The sequence below is a fragment of the Schistocerca serialis genome, chromosome 1 (assembly GCF_023864345.2).
Source record: "Schistocerca serialis cubense isolate TAMUIC-IGC-003099 chromosome 1, iqSchSeri2.2, whole genome shotgun sequence".
NCBI classification, from domain to species: domain Eukaryota; kingdom Metazoa; phylum Arthropoda; class Insecta; order Orthoptera; family Acrididae; genus Schistocerca; species Schistocerca serialis.
This window is the reverse complement of record NC_064638.1, coordinates 929,560,695-929,578,461: the sequence shown is the minus strand read 5'-3', so window position 1 is coordinate 929,578,461 and position 17,767 is coordinate 929,560,695. Positions and strand designations below refer to the sequence as shown.

At 42.3% G+C, this 17,767-nt stretch overlaps 1 protein-coding gene across 3 annotated transcripts in view; it reads left to right on the top strand.

The window, feature by feature from the left end:
- Positions 1-17,767, top strand: part of LOC126412426 (lipid storage droplets surface-binding protein 1) — a 210,879-nt gene that overhangs the window by 124,065 nt on the left and 69,047 nt on the right. For 2 of the 3 annotated variants that reach the window (XM_050082039.1, XM_050082023.1), the window contains exon 5: positions 10,076-10,242. In XM_050082039.1, the coding sequence (XP_049937996.1) occupies positions 10,076-10,242 (167 nt within the window). The remainder of the gene's footprint in view (positions 1-10,075; positions 10,243-17,767) is intronic. The other variant, XM_050082031.1, reaches the window with a different exon arrangement.

The window sequence follows — 17,767 nt, the reverse complement described above, 5'->3', positions numbered from 1 at the left end:
CACACACACACACACACACACACACACACACACACACACACACAAAAGGATTCAACTGTTACAACATTTTGGAGCCAGTGGCTCCTTCTTCTGGCAGGAGAGTTGAAGGGGAAGGAAGATGGGTAAAGGAAAAGGACTGGAGAAGTTTAGGGGAAGGGGTACTGTACAGGGAAGTCACCCAGTAGCCTGAGTCAGGGGAGACTTACCGGGCAGAATGAGAAGATAAAACTGATTGTTGGGGACTGCTCTGGACGAGATTTGAAAACCTGGCTTTTGGAGCCAGTGGCTCCTTCTTCTGGCAGGAGAGTAGAAGGGGAAGGAAGAGGGGTAAAGGAAAAGGACTGGAGAAGTTCAGGGGAAGGGGTACTGTACAGAGAAGTCACCCAGTATCCTGAGTCAGGGGAGACTTACCGGACAGAATGAGAAGGTAAAACTGATTGTTGGGGACTGCTCTGGACGAGATTTGAAAACCTGAAAGCTTAAAGGTGGAAGACAGGGTAATATGCAAGACAGAGATTACTGCTAAAACATTGTGCATGAGTTAATAAGAGTGAGAAGCTAAGTGCTTTGTATGTAACAGAGATGGGAGGGGGGTGGAAAAAATAGGCAAGTCACAATAAAGTAAATTAAGGGCAGGTGGGTGGCTAGAATCAACGACATGTTGTAGTGCTAGTCCCCACCTGCAGAGTTCTAAGAAACTGGTGTCTGGGGGAAGAATCCACATGCATGTGTGGTGGAACAGGTACCAAGGTCATGACTGTCGTGTTGTACAGCATGCTCTGCAACAGAATATTGTGTGTTGCCTGTATGCACCCTCTGCCTATGCCCATTCATCCTGACTGATAACTGCTTGGTAGTCATGCCGCTGTAAACGGCCGAGCCATGTTTACGTAACAGCTAGTATATGACGTGTCGTCCCACAGGTGACGATCCCTTAGATAATATATGTTTTGCTAGTTACGGGGCTGGAATAGGTGGTGATAGGAGGGTGTATAGGGCAAGTCTTACAGCAGGGATGGTCACATGGGTAGAAGCCGTAGGATAGGGAGATGGGTGCAGTAGGAGCATAGGGTCTGTCAAGGATATTGTGGAGATTGAGATGCCAATGAAAAGCTATTCTAGGTGTGGTAGGCAAAATCTCAGATAGAATGGATCTCATTTCAGGTCATGATTTTAGGAAGTCATGCCCTTTTCAAAGTAGCTGACTGATACATTTAAGACCTGTGTAATACGGGGAGATAACACTGGTGTGCTTCTTCAAAGTTGGTTTTTGGAGGGATCAACATTACCAGGATCGGATGTGGCACCAATTTCTCAGAACTCTGCAAATGAGAACTATCTCTACAACATGTCCTTGGTTTTCACTGCCCACTTTGCCTTAATTTACTTTAATTCCTTCTGTTTCAGCATTCTTTACAGTAACTACTCCTTTCTGCACTCCATTTTAGTTTTCTACATCTTTCATTTCCTGGCTTGTCTATTTTTTGCCATTCCTTTCCCACCTCTGTTACATACAATGCACTTAGCTTTTCCCTCTTATTAACTCATGTACAGTGCTTTAGTAGTGAGGGAATATGGTATAGTTGTAGGTAAACAACTAGAATATACAGATTTATTCTCACTTAGCTTCTACACAGATATAAGTCTGGAGGCTAACTGCTGTTAGCGTCCAACATCCTGCCCCAAAGCCCTCTCCTCAAAGATAGCACACTTGCACACAGAACAAATATCGATATTTATGGCGCTCTATGCCACATAGCTCCCCCCCCCCCCCCCTCCCCGCCCAGTATGGAGTACGTCCCTGTGAATGGGGGGGGGGGGGGGGGTGAGAAGTTAGGAAGGTAACGCACAGTTCTTCTGCGTCAGGCGGAAGCGGTCGACTGGTAGGAGACTGGGGGGTGAAGCCCGGTACGTCGAAGGTGAAGTCAGCAAGCGACGCCGGCGGCTGAAGATGACGTCCCGTCCTGGAGTGGAGGTGTAGCACTTTGTCAGCCGGCAGACGGAGAATCACCTTGCCAGAAGGCCTGACAAAGGCACGCAAATTGCCACACGCAGCACTTCTGCTCAATTTAAAGCGGCGCACCACACGAGATTCTGCAGTTCCTCCCTCAGTATTGTCACACGCGAGTACCACACACACCGTATCGCCATCTACGACAACAGGTAATTTATGTATGTCATCAGGGTGCACATATGTTGTGAATTCTTGGATGGCACCTGTACGAGCAATGGTAGGGAGGCAGGGAGGTGTGGGAAAGCCATGGCATGGGGAAGCATCTGCTAAGAGGGGGGTGGCAGGTGCACTGGACTGCGCATGAGACAACCCCGGGCGATCAGCTGACAGACAAGGGAGCATGACCAAAGGCAACAAGGAGCCAGCGTGGATTGAGCGGCGTGGCAAAGAGCTGTCACACGAAGATGGTAACACAATGGTAGAATCCGAGTGGTTGGCAGTTCAACTGCAAGGGCTGTGAGGAGTGAAGCCCCGAAAAGAGTGGCCACTCGAATTAGATGAACACGGAGAAGGAGCAGTGCTCGGCAGAGAAGCACGCCGTGGAGAATCAATACCCAAATGCATGGTGTGGGAAGATGGATGGCCGCTCGAAGCAGGAGTGGGAGAAATAGGGGCAGAATCAGGGAGGTTCACCTGAGGCTCAATGAAAGCTGGTTTCACTAGGTTGAGTGAGACCGTGTTTACAGAGTCTTTTATGAGGAGATCCATGTTATTCTCAGAGCGTCTGACGACCTTGTAAGGACCTGTGTAGGGCGACTGAAGCGGGGCTTTGACTGAGTCATCTCTGAGAAACACGTACTCACAAGAGTCTAGCGTGCGTGGTACGTACACGCGCGGAGCTGTATGAGTAGCCGGAGGTGGCGGCTGAATTTTGCTGCAGTGCAAGCGCACCCGCTCGAGAAGTGAAGGGAGTTCAGAGGGCCGTGGAAGTGGGGTCGGAGTGACTAATTCTCCAGGCAAAACCAGAGGTTGGCCATACACATACTCGGCTACGGAACCCTTGAGGTCTTCCTTGAAAGTCGCACGAAGGCCAAGGAGCACGAAGGGCAGTGCCTCTGTCCCTAGTGAGTCATGGCAATGCAGGGCAGACTTTAAGGTGCAATGCCATTGCTCGACAAGCCCATTGCTTTGGGGGCGGTATGCAGAAGTATGAATGTTGACAATACCACACATTTTACATAAGTCAGAGAAAACTGAAGACTCGAATTGTCGCCCCTGGTCAGTGGTGAGGTAAACAGGTGAGCCAAATCTAGAGATCCATGAATCTAAGAATGCTCGACTTACTGTCTCGGAGGTAATGTTCAGAATAGGCACAGCCTCAGCCCCCCGAGTCATCCTGTCAATAGCTGTAAACAAGTAACAGAAACCCTCGGAGGGGGGCAAAGGGCCTACGAGGTTGACATGAACATGGCGAAACTGGCCTGGCGGTTGGGCGAAACAGCCAAGGGATGGAGAAGTGTGCCTGGAAACTTTGTTCTGTTGACACACCATGCATGCCCTTGCCCAAGACTGACAGTCACGGCGCATGTCTCTCCAGACAAACCGTTCAGTTACCAGACGGGTGGAAGCTTTGACACCGGGGTGTGCTAATGTGTGTAGTTTGTCAAAGACCTGGCGTTGAAGGGGCTTAGGAATGAATGGCCACAACGTACCAGTCGAATCATCACACCACACTAAGTCAGATATGCCAGGGAAAGTAGAGCGTACCGGTTGGAGAGAGGAGCTGTGGTCTGAAATTAACTGCATGGTATCGAGGTCTGCCGATTGCAACCGAGGTAGGTCCGTTAAGTCAATTAAGGTTGTGACAGCACCAACACGCGAGAGAAAATCAGCGACCACATTGTCCGCTCCTCGTGGTGTATGTCGCGGAGATGCAGCAGCATTTCCTTACGTTCCATCCGCAACTTCGAAGACTTGGCGCACTCCACTAGCCACTTGTTTGTCCAAGATTGCAGCTCGAAGGATAGGTTTACACACTTCTTAGCACAGCACACATGTTTGGTGTTAGCCGAACTGTCACTCGGCGAAGCGAAAGGAATATGTTTGTTAAGGGAGGGCTAAAACACAGTATTTTGCACAAAATCTAGTGACAACTGATAGTGCTTGAGGAAATCAATAGGTTCTTCAATTGTTGACACTAGAAACGTCCACTCCAGCTTGCACTCGGGCGAAAGTTTCACTGTATACAAAGTTGAACCTGAACACTGTAGGGTAGACAAGTTCACTGCACGAAGTACTGTTTTGTGTGGTTGCACTTTATTGGTTGCTAGGCGAACCGGTAGCAAAGAGATGTCTGCGCCAGTGTCTACCAGAAAACATACACCTGATCGTAAATCGCGAACATAGATTCGACCACACTTACTGTTATTGTCCGAAACGGAGTGCAACGTGGGATGGTGCCCGTTGTTTACATCGCAGGAGGTGGCACCATAGCCTACCTGTGGTTGGAGTTTGGGTAAGAACACAGTGACTGGCATTTGCAAGCTTGCTCCCCGAATCTCGCGTGGAAGAAACAGTAGGGTTGGGCGGGCCTGTGCTCCTGTGGGTAATTGCCATGTGACGGAGTATGTGCCCCAGAGTCTTCCACAGAGGCCGATGCACTCTCGTTGCGGGGAGTTGAAGGTGCAGGCAGGGCGGCTAGTTTAACAAACTTGTTATTAGCAGCACCAGACAAGGGCGTGGCGTCAGAAAGCGTCTTAGTGCGGTCACGTCCAGAATGCAATGCACAGAGCTCACGTTGCCTGGCGGAGTATGCTCTGTCAGCGGCGCGTAAACGTTCATTTACTGGACTATCTTCATACGCAGAGATTGCAGTCTGGACAGGCAAAGGCAGCTTTTCAGTCCAGATTTCTGCGAGCGTGTCATCAGGCATAACTTGCTCATCGACGAGAAGACGGATGCACCGCCACAGCTGGGACGGAGACCTGTCGCCGAGACGCTCTTCGTAGATGAGCTGTCGCACATTTTCTCTCCTGGTTTTAGAGACACGCTCCAGTATCGTCTGTTTCACCACAACATACTTCCCTGCTAGGGGTGGTGCTTTGACCAGATCGTAAATTAAATCGACGCGGTCGTGAAGATGGTTCATGAGGCAGGCGAAGCGTGCGTCGCCGTCCAAAGCACAGACATTGAATGTTTGCTCAACCAGGTTAAACCAGAACTCTGGGTGAGCGGGTTTGAAGTCTGGTAATTTCGGCAGATTCGGCACTGCAGTCACTGCGGAGGTGCGCCTATTACTTCAGACGGAAGTAGAGCATGCAGAAGATTGCGAGTCCGAATTATTGGTGTCCCGTAATGCAGGAATCGCGAAATTCACTTGACGCCGGGGAGGCGGCTGAGAAGCGACGGACGCTCGAACGGTGTGAGGATCGCAGTCAAAATGTGCATTCTCATTGACGTGGTAGCTCGGAGAGAAGCCACAAGTGCTTAAGTTCACCGGTGAATGTTCGTTATGCACACAGTATTCACTCGACTGTGAGTGGTGGGACTGGTTGTAGATGTCGGAGTCATTACTGTCCAGCACAGAATTGTTTACCTGATTAGAAGCAACACAAGGATCCCACACACGTCCACTAGGATGCACACTCGGTGTGATATTTGCTGTTTGGTAAGCATTGAACACCTGTTGACTAGCCGGCGCGGGAGGATACACACGTGGCGGGTGCTGATTCGAGTTTGAATTTACTACTGGATTTTCCAAAGTAGCAAAACCTCGCTCGACGCCACGAACTGTATTGAATTGTGTGTTCGACACAGGAGTAGGAATGTTCCGACCAACACTCTGTGGAGAACACGTGGGAAGGTCCAGGCTAACAAAGCCAGAGTCCACGACCCTTGGTGGTTGGAAGAAACTGGTGGCACTCGATGAATTCCACTGCATGTTCTGGCTGAAGGATTCCGAAGATTCTTGCGGCATGTCCACTATGATGGCAGGAGTGCTGGAGAGATGTTGCTGGAATCCAGGTGGCGGTGAATGCTGAAAGGCCATTGTCTGGAGCTGAACAAAGGCCCTCGCGATCGCGAAGAAACCCGATGCGGTAGGCGCGTAAATAACCTTCGGGCGGTAACTCAGACGCATATTACACAAAAACGGGGTCACCAGTGAGGGAATATGGTATGGTTGTAGGTAAACAACTAGAATTCTCTCATATACAGATTTATTCTCACTTAGCTTCTACACAGATACAAGTCTGGAGGCTAACTGCCGTTAGCGTCCAACATCCTGCCCCAAAGCCCTCTCCTCAAAGATAGCACACTTGCACACAGAACAAATATCGATATTTATGGCGCTCTACATCACAGTAGTAATCTTTGTCTTGCACAATACTCTGTCTTTCACCTTTAAGTTTTCAGATATCATCTGGAGCAGTCCCCAACTTCAGTCTTTCCTTCTCATCCAGTCTGGTAAGTCTCTCCTGACCTTGGGTTCTGGGTGACTTTTCTGAACTCTGCCCCTTTCCCTAAACCTCTCCAGTCCTTTTCCTTCACCTGTCCCTCTTTCCCTTCAACTCTTCTGTCAGAAGAAGGAGCCACTGTCTGCAAAAGCTTGTAAAAGTTAAATCCTTTTATGTGTGTGTACCCCTGCCACTGCTTGGTGAGTAGATTTTTTAACTATCCATTTACATTATACCTTATATTTAGTTATTTGTTATAGAATATTATGCAATACTTACATGTCAGCAGTTCATGCTATATTCTGTAACAAATAACTAAGTATAAGAGCACATTAATAGAATTCTTGTCTTTCTACATTATATTCTATCTTCTATAATACTTAATGGTTCAGTTGTACTACTGTTGGTTAGTCACCTATAGACCGGTTGGTATTTTTGCATTTTGACTAGTAATATTGTTATATTTTTCTGTATTGAAAACAATGTACTGTCTCCAGTTGTACCTTTGGACATAATTCCCTGGCATTCAGTACTTCCTGTTTTTTATTTTTTATTATTTTTTAAACAGATAATATTCAATTCTCATTTACTACAAATTTACCGATTTGAATATATTTTCGTGCATTTATGTAATGTAAAATTATAAAACAATTCACTACATGAACATCCTTTGTTTTATAGAGTCGCATATGTAGTAAATAAGTTGGATGATAGTACAATGTGGCATACAGTTTTTCCATGTAGCCATGATGCTACACCTCAGCCAGTTTGCCGACAGTTGTCACACATAAACATCCTTGATCCTGTAATGAATTTTGGAAGTGATACCTTGTTTACATCCACTCATGTGCAATGCAGCTATCATTGCTGTCAATCATGTGTACAGTTGTGTGGCACTGTGACTAGTGATTAACATTATTGTGAAAAGGATAGTTGCTGCTCACCATATGGCGTAGATGATGAGTCACAGATAGGCAGAACAAAAAGACTCGCAGAAAGTGAGCTTTTGGTCAACATGGTCAGAAGTAGAAACACACACACACACACACACACACACACACACACACACACACACATACACATACACATACACACCCCTCACTTTCTCTTTCTGTCTTTTTGTTGTTCCTATCTGTGACTCATTTCGTCATGGAATTTCATAGTGATTAGCATTGTCAGACCATTTTTTTTTTTTTTTTTTTTTTTTTTTTTTTTTTTTTTTTTTTTTTTAAAGGTATTTCATATCACTCACCATATATTTATATTTATGCATTTTCTTATTGTGTTACATTTTAATATTTTGCCTGTTATGGCTATATGATTTTTCATTTAATTATGGTGACTTATCTCTAAGAATATGACAATGTGGAATGATTGTCACACACTGAGCAACATTTTAGATTCGTATGTATTCCATAATGAAAATTCAAATATGTAACATATTTTTATTGTTCACTTTTTACATGCAATTTTGTGTATTTTAGATCTGAAGATGGCTTGCCAATGAGCTGACAACAGTAATCAACAAGGAAATTTTGTGGTTTTGACGTAGGATTTTTACCTGCTCATTTTAAATTAACTGATCTCCCCTCTGACGATGTCAAAAAATAACTTGAACTTAACAGTGATCATACAGAACAGTAGTATTAATAACAGTAAAAGATCATGATACCAGGGCCACATTTACCTGCAGGCTATCTAGGGTTCATCCTAGAGGTTGACACCACAAAGGTCATAACACTAAAATTTAAAAAAGGTCATTGTTTTATGCTGTTTTGTAGGCCCTCTTATAATCATAAAAGATGTGGGAGTAATTATTCTGTATAGGCTGGTTGCAGTGGACAGCTAATATGAATGAAGGCAGCATTCACCTGTCGAACACCACCTCCTTCACATCTGGTCAAATAACAATGGGCAGAATTGTAATCATTTTTAAAAGAATGGGTAACAGAATATTGTCAGACTGAAGGGAGTTCAAATTCACAGTGAGCTGATTTCTTCCATAGTTCATTTCATCCAAAATGGAACCCATAACTGCCGGCCGATGTGGCCAAGCGGTTCTAAGCGCTACAGTCTGGAACCGCGCGACCGCTACAGTCGCAAGTTCGAACCCTGCCTCGGGCATAGGTGTGTGTGATGTCCTTAGGTTGGTTAGGTTTAAGTTGTTCTAAGTTCTAGGGGACTGATGACCTCAGAAGTTAAGTCCCATAATGCTCAGAGCCCTTTGAACCATTTATTTTGAACCCATAACTTTTTTTATTCCTGTCACAAGAAGCAGAATCTGAGCTTCTGAAGCTGATGAAAACCATTTCCAGATACCTTTAATTGTTAAGGAGATAGTGCGTGACACTTAAAAGATGTCTTAAGACCCATAGCATCTGAAAAATTGGTTACTTACTCAAGTCATCATAAAAATGGCAAGAGATTGTCATGAGGGTGTTTTAGGGAAATTCTGCATCCCTCAGTACAGAAAGAGATATTTTAAGGCAACTAAGTTAAAAAGATGTTATGAGCAGGTTCATTAGTGTGAAATTTAGGCACAAATAAATTAGCAAATACGTTATCTGAAACATTCATTTCAAAGCTGGTTATTTGCAAAAGTATTGTATTTGAATTAAATGTGAATATACTTTGCTTAATTGCTATACTCATTTCGGTATATTGAAACTGGAATATGTTATTTTTAGAATGGAAATACCAGTTTTTCCATGGATATAAATCACATTTTTTTTTTAAATGAAATGTAGTTGTTTATGTAGCTGTTGATAAGTGATGCAAATACCTTAATGATTTCAATACTCCTCATTTTTTAAACTCTCATCAGTCAGTTAATTGACAAACTGTATAATCTATTTTTTACAGTTATTACTCTATCTTAAAGGCTGCATTATAAGTTTTAATTCAAAAATTGCTATAAAATTCTGTTTTTGTGTGTTACCTATCAGAAAATTTCCTTTATAGTGATCACACCACAGGTCCAGCCCATGTTCCTGCATGATACATGAACAATAGATACTTCTTATTAATTCTTCAATATCTTGCTTTCTAAAATACAATATCTTTCATTAATTTTGCACAGAAATTTTCATTATTTATTGCATTAAAAAAACTTGCTACTCCAATGTTTCAGAAATTATTTCTACTTGTAAATATTAAAACAAAAGTAATGACTCTGTATTTCAGAACATCACAATTATGAGGATAGGAAGTTAAGTCTCCTTCTCTCATTGTGTCATTGCTGGATTACTGGTTAAACTTGAACAGCCTTAGAATCTCCCAGATGATCACACTCACTTGATGTCTACGCAGATAGATGACTGAGTGAAGTTGGTGATCATTTGGATGAAGGAATGATACCTGTGCTTAACTGGACTCCATTTTTTGCATGTTTATTTTTCTGGGAATTAATTTTTGACATATTCTTATTCTAACCATGTAACATGTGATTATAGAAAGCTGTTATTAGAAGGCAAATAATTAGCAATAATGCCCTTTCCTATGAAAATATCACACATTGAGTCATACTCTGTAAGCCAGATAACCAGTTCAAGAAGAATGTAATTATTTGAAAATATGGATTAAATAATTTTATACTGTGTGTTTTGTTGGTCTTAAGCTATAACAATTGCTTTTACCTCAAGAGAGTGAGTTGGTTATACTGTTACAGAAACAAATAATACTACAGGAAGCAAAGCAGTCCAGGCACTTCACAAAGCAGACCGAGTGACAAAAAAACTTCAGAGGCGCTTAACACAGCGTACCCTGGCAGAGGCGAGAGCCCTTAAGAAGCAAAGTGAAGACACATTGCAAACTTTAATGTACTTAGGTGAATTGGTAGGTGAATTAATGAACAGATTGTGTTATTTAAAATAATAAAATTTAAAATAAATCTTACAAATGTAACAGTAGTTTTCTGCTGCAGCAATTACCATGCATTTTTTTAAAGGAAATATGGTTGTTTATATAGATGTTAATAAATCAAACAAATGCCTTAATGATTTCAATTCTTTTTATTTTTTAACTCCCATCAGTCAATTAAATGACAAATTGTATTGTAAAAGAGAGATTAGAGGGAGAATAGATAGAAAATGTGAGGATGGAAGAGAGAGAAGGTGAAGAAAGAATTCAAAATTGTTTTTCAGTACAAAATATTTTACTATTTTGGTAGCTGTAATATAACGTGTGTGTGACTAACACCACAAAAACTGACACACAGATTTTGACACAGTTCTCACTCTTTCAGCCAATGAGTACAATCCAAACAGCATTCTCTACAACTCAAATTATTTACTAAGGAGGCTACATGCTATAGGTTTTAGTGTTTCTCCCATTTGTCCCATTGATAATAATAGGTAATTATGGCAGATATATCATTTATAGCAATAGATAAGTGAAAACTCTATATCTGTGTAAGAGATAGAAGACATGCAATATCAGACAACACTATTCATGCATATATATCTCTCTTGGTATAGTGTGAAGCATAGAACACTAACATCATAACTGTAATGCTTAGTATTTGTTGTTGTTGTTGTTATTGTTGTTGTTTCTCTATGAATCTGAGTTTAGCATATTCCATAAGATTAATACTATGTATCATTCTGGTGATGCACCTTCGTTTGTAGTTAATGTTACCAGTCTTTATGAAGACTCATATGGACTGTGGGCTAATATTTGTTTAAAGCACACAAATTCAAACTGTATTGCAAAGTGATTGTATAGTGATGTAAACAGGTAACAGAAATGAATGATATTCAGAATTCATGAAATGAAATGCAGAGTCACAGGGAAAATGTGTTTTTATGGGCACTCAAGTGGCTAGTTACATCTCATGGGCATTTTCAAACAAGGCATTTCTCAAAAAATTGGATCACAGCTACTGGATATTATTTACACATTCACATGGAGTATAATTAAATGCTCCATGATGTGAAGATATTAGCCTGCATTGAGGGTACCATTAATATGATGTATCATGCAAATCCCTGCAAATGATACCCATCCCCTTGTTTGAGATTGTCCAGTGATTTTTCTTGTGTACATTAATGATCTCTCATCTGTTACATTGCCAGATGCTAAGTTTGTTTTGTTTGCAGATGATACAAACATTGCAATAAGTACCAAGTCAAGTACAGATTTATAAATAGCTGTTAATCAAATTTTCACTGACATTAATAAATTTTTTAAAGCTAATTCACTCTCATTAAACTTTGAGAAGGCAATTCAGAATCTATAAGAGATTTTATTCCAGCATGTGTATAACATATGAAGACAGTGTTAAAGACAGTGTTAAATTTCTGGGATTACCACTTGATAATAAATTCGGGCATACCACGGAATTGCTTGAGTGCCTAAACAATTCTGTATTTGCAGTGAGAATGATGTCAGATGTAGGAGATATAAATATAAAAAAAAACTTGCATACCTTGCTTCCTTTCATTCTATTATGCCATATGGAATCATATTCTGGGGCAACTCATCAAACCTAGCAAAAGTTTTTAGGGTGCAAAAGCTTATGATAGGAATCATTTGTGGTGTAAATTCAAGAACATCATGTAGAAATCTGTTCAAGGAACTTTGTATTCTAACCACTGCTTTTTGATATATTTATTCCTTAATGATATTTGTTACAAGTAATACATCTCTATTTCCAACCAATAGCTCAATACATAGTATCAGTACTAGGAATAAGATAAATCTACATAAAGACATAAAATCACTTACCTTGGTCCAAAAAGGGGTCCAATATTCAGGGATACACATTTTAATAAATTGCCAGCAACCATTAAACAGTTAGTTTAAACAGAGTTTGAAAGACTTTTTGATAAACAACTCCTTCTACTCTATAGATGAATATCTTAACAGAGGCTGTTAAGCCAGCTTAAGTAAAATTGTCTGTTAGATTTAAGTTTTGAGAGCACTTGGTCACAACAGTCAAGATTAGGTATTTTGTGTATGATAAATTTATTAATAGTGCATAACAATGTTTCATTCTGACAGTGTGTAAATTCCGTAAATATTAGCTGTTCCAGTTTGCCAATCGCGTTCATCTATTTCGACAATCTCCTGACAAACGATCAGGGTATTATATTCAGTATTATATTCAAAAGTTTTATGTTTTTATATTATACTTTCTGACATGTTCCACACCCATGAGAATCATCTCATTTTTGGGTCTATGGAACAATAACTGTATCTAATCTAATCTAAAGACAAATCTAGATTCTACAAGGCCTATACAAATCTAGAAGTCCCGTTTATGATATTTGAAATGCTAGCTCCTAACTGAAAATTAAATTTCTCTTTTCTGGGTCTTCATTAGATATGGCATAATAATGGTGTTATATTTTGTGATCTCTGGAAAGAATGTTTAATTTTTCCAGATTTCTTCATTGCCATCAAGTGATGACACACAAAACAGGGAACTGATAGCAATCTTGAAGCTGTATTCAACTTAAATCCATGCCCTTCCATGAAATTTCAAATACCTAGTAATTTTTTTCTCTTCCACTGAAACGTGTGTCAAATTATAGTGTGGAATGTTCCCTAGTCATGTTTTTTTGGAACTTTTGATCCATTACTTTGCTGCCTGAGGCAGCATATTACTGTAATACACTTCAGTATACTTCACACTTCAATAAAGTAAATATCAGCCCTAACAAATCTTGAACTTCTGCCTTTGATGTATGTCTCTGTATGCCCATGATGAGCTGTCAAGTGTGGCTTGGATATGTCCACATACAATATAAATTTAAAGCCCTTGAGCATCACAATCAATACAACTCAGTTATGCTGTTATCATAATACTCTAATGCATGCAGTTTTCCAAACAAGAAACCAGACACACTGAGCAAGCTCCTCATGGCTTCTAATTGTGTTCATCAATTTTTTGAGGTTAGATTAGATTAGATTAGATTAATACTAGTTCCATGGTTCATGAATACGATATTTCGTAATGATGTGGAACGAGTCAAATTTTCCAATACATGACATAATTAAGTTAATTTAACAACATACTTAATATAACAACTTTTTTTATTTTTTGTGTTTTCTTATTTTTTTATTTTTTAATAATTTTTTTCCCTTAATTTATATCTAAAAATTCCTCTATGGAGTAGAAGGAGTTGTCATTCAGAAATTCTTTTAATTTCTTCTTAAATACTTGTTGGTTATCTGCCAGACTTTTGATACTATTTGGTAAGTGACCAAAGACTTTAGTGGCAGTATAATTCACCCCTTTCTGTGCCAAAGTTAGATTTAATCTTGAATAGTGAAGATAATCCTTTCTCCTAGTATTGTAGTTATGCACACTGCTGTTACTTTTGAATTGGGTTTGGTTGTTAATAACAAATTTCATAAGAGAGTATATATACTGAGAAGCTACTGTGAATATCCCTAGATCCTTAAATAAATGTCTGCAGGATGATCTTGGGTGGACTCTAGCTATTATTCTGATTACACACTTTTGTGCAATAAATACTTTATTCCTCAGTGATGAATTACCCCAAAATATGATACCATATGAAAGCAATGAGTGAAAATAGGCGTGGTAAACTAATTTACTAAGATGTTTATCACCAAAATTTGCAATGACCCTTATTGCATAAGTAGCTGAACTCGAACGTTTCAGCAGATCATCAATGTGTTTCTTCCAATTTAATCTCTCATCAATGGACACACCTAAAAATTTTGAATATTCTACCTTAGCTATATGCTTCTGATTAAGGTCTCTATTTATTAATGGCGTCATACCATTCACTGTACGGAACTGTATGTACTGTGTCTTATCAAAATTCAGTGAGAGTCCGTTTACAAGGAACCACTTAGTAATTTTCTGAAAGACAGTATTGACAATTTCATCAGTTAATTCTTGTTTGTCAGGTGTGATTACTATACTTGTATCATCAGCAAAGAGAACTAACTTTGGCTCTTCACGAATATAGAATGGCAAGTCGTTAATATATATTAAGAACAACAAAGGACCCAAGACTGACCCTTGTGGAACCCCATTCTTGATAGTTCCCCAGTTTGAGGAAAGTGCTAATCTTTGCATATTATGAGAACTGCTTATTTCAACTTTCTGCACTCGTCCAGTTAGGTATGAATTGAACCATTTGTGCACTGTCCCACTCATGCCACAATATTTGAGCTTGTCTAGCAGAATTTCATGATTTACACAATCAAAAGCCTTTGAGAGATCACAAAAAATCCCAATGGGTGGTGTTCGGTTATTCAGATCATTCAAAATTTGATTGGTGAAAGCACATATGGTGTTGTGGACTGGCAAGACAGCCAATCCACAGTGGCGGGTAACTGAAAGGCACGCGCTTAAACTCACGCAGGCTGGCGTGAGGTCTGAAACAGGATACGTAATGAATGCTATAAAGAAAAGTACGTAGCTGCTGGAATACTTAACTTTAATCCACAATTGGTGAACATTGGTCTTGTTACTGTACATGCTTCATTAGATACATAGCAAAGAATAAATGGCGCCTTGCTAGGTCGTAGCAATTGACTAAGCTGAAGGCTATGCTAACTATCGTCTCGGCTAATGAGAGCGTAATTCTCAGTGAACCTTTCCTAGCAACGTCGGCTGTACAACTGGGGCGAGTGCTAGTAAGTCTCTCTAGACCTGCCGTGTGGTGGCGCTCGGTCTGCAATTACTGACAGTGGCGACACGTGGGTCCGACGTATACTAGCAGACCGCGGCCGATTTAAAAGCTACCACCTAGTAAGTGTGGTGTCTGGCGGTGACACCACATTCCTCCCCCGCAAATCGGCGGACGGTTGTGTTATAAGGCTTCCGCCCGCCGTGGAGAGGACCCCATGTTGGCGTATGCGATGAGGTGGGGAGCCTAACAACAGGCGAGGCTGTGCCACCCGCACACTGCCATTCGGTCCGAGGGGAGCTAGGAAACGCCTGAAAACCTAGTCCAGGGTGCACGCCAACATGCGGTGTATGCGCCCGTAGATAGTCAGGAGGGGCCGAAGGGTCGACCTCCATCGAGTCGGAACACCCGACTGGCGAAGACGACATCTGGTCCGGAGCGGGCAAGAGTTCCATGTCGGCGGACAGCTGGTCAAGGGAAGCGATCGGCGGTGCATGACCCAGGGAGACGCTGGGCGGTTGCAATGACGCGTCCACTGCTGGCGGTGCCGGCGGGAGAACAGGCGGCGGCGCGTCGCCATGGGGCAAAATGGAAGGCATCGTCGGTAACACCTGGGGATGAGGCGAGCCAGTAGATGGGTCCCCAGGGCGCTGACCGGACGGCACCGTCACTGAAACCAGACGGGGAGCGGCAGAACCCGAGCGACGACAGAGGCACAGCTGATTGAGATGCCGACGCACCTCACCAGAGGCCCCCAAAACCAAATACATAGCGCGGCCGAGGCAGCAAATAATGTGCCCTGCAAGCGAACACCGTGAACCTCGATAGTTGCGATAGTATACAACGTCGCCTGGAGCAAAATCAGGCGTCTGCCGCTGCACAGGAACCTGATGTGGCGGATGCAACAAAGACATCAAGGTTCGATGAGGACAACCGTGCAACAACTCAGCCGGTGAACGAACATCTCGGGGCTGAGAGCGAGACGAGGACAAGAAGAGCAATAACGCGTCCTCCCGAGAATGCGACTCTTTTAACTTCAACATCTGAGACTTGAAAGTCCGGACCAATCGTTCAGCGGCACCGTTTGATTGTGGCGAAAACGGCGCGGATGTCAGATGTTGAATACCATTGGCCGTGTAGAAGGACTGAAATTCTGCGGACATGAATTGTGGGCCATTGTCGGAAACAATAGTCTGTGGAAGACCTTCTATGCAAAAGATAGCGGATAACGCTTGGATGGTGGCTGATGACGTCGTGGAAGACATCCGGACAACAAAAGGAAAATTACTGAATGAATCGACCAGATAGTTTGCTGCAGTAGGGACCGACGCACAAACAGTTTGCAGATATTGCTGAAACAATGCAGGTGCGGATGCACACCCGAATGGCAGTCTTTTGAAGATGCGTGTTAACCACCAAGACGCGCTGAGATTTGTCGTCCACAGGTATTTGCAAGTACGCATCTGCTAGGTCCAACTTCGAAAAATATTTACCCGGGCACAGTTTGTTAAAAAGATCTTCCGGGCGGGGTAAAGGAAAAGTTGCAATCACTAGTTGTGGATTCACTGTAGCTTTGAAGTCCACACAAAGTCTCAATTTTCCGGAAGGTTTTGGCAAAATTACTAAGGGTGATGCCCAGAGAGAAGCCTGCACACGTTCAATCACACCTTGCGATTCCAAATCATGTAACGTTCGTGCGACCTCATCACACAATGCGTGGGGAACATTGCGCGCACGGAAAAATTTTGGTTGCGCGTTTACTTTTAGTCCCAAATGTACTTCATAGTTCTTACCGCAACCAAGGCCCGGTGCAAATATGTCTACAAATTCTTCACATAGACGAGAAACACTGGCTGAAGGCACAGTCTGATTCACTGATAGTACCTGATTGACTATAGACAAGTTAAACAACTGAAATAAATCTAAACCAAACAAGTTCACTGCAGAAGAAGAATGAAGAACGTAAAATGACACAAGTTTTGTTTGTCCCTTGTATGTTGCAAGAAGGCTGCACTGTCCTAACACAGGGATCTTGTGACCTGAATATGTAGTCAGCGTAACATTGGCGGCACGCAAGGGAGGTGTGCCCAGTTGTTTGTACGTGTCTTTATTGATCAGAGAAACCGCAGCTCCGGTATCGAGCTGGAATGGGATCACGTTGCCATTAATGTCCAAGTCTACAAAAAGTTTATTGTCCTGCTGACGACAAGAGCGACTGTCTCGTGCAATTTGAACAGACACTGGTACAGAATCACTTGCTAATTGACGTGATTTCCGGCGATGTCGACGCACACTATTTGTGGGACAAACAGTCACTGTTAGAAGGAGTGGCACTGGGCGGAGTGGAATGAACTACATGAATGTCCATGGGCGAAGGTTCACGAGCCTGAGTATTCTTGGTTCGATTCCGGAGCAAAGCAAAGGGGCTCGAATGGTTGTGACTGTCCGATCGGAGCTTTTTCTGGCAAACACTTTGAACATGTCCTTTTTTATTACAGAAAAAGCAAATAGCTTGGCATGACGGGCAATTCTCACGCGAATGTCTAGTAGCACACCGCGGGCATGACTTCACTGCATTTGCATGCTGGTGTGGACATGCGCGAGGGCTGTTTACAGTTCCATGCAGCTCGCCCGGCGGGCCGGTTAATGTGACACACAGCTGGCAAAGTTTCAAATGATTCCTGAGCAAAGTCAAGTGTGTCTTGCCTATCCAATATGTCTATCACTTGTTGAAGGGAGGGATTGACTAG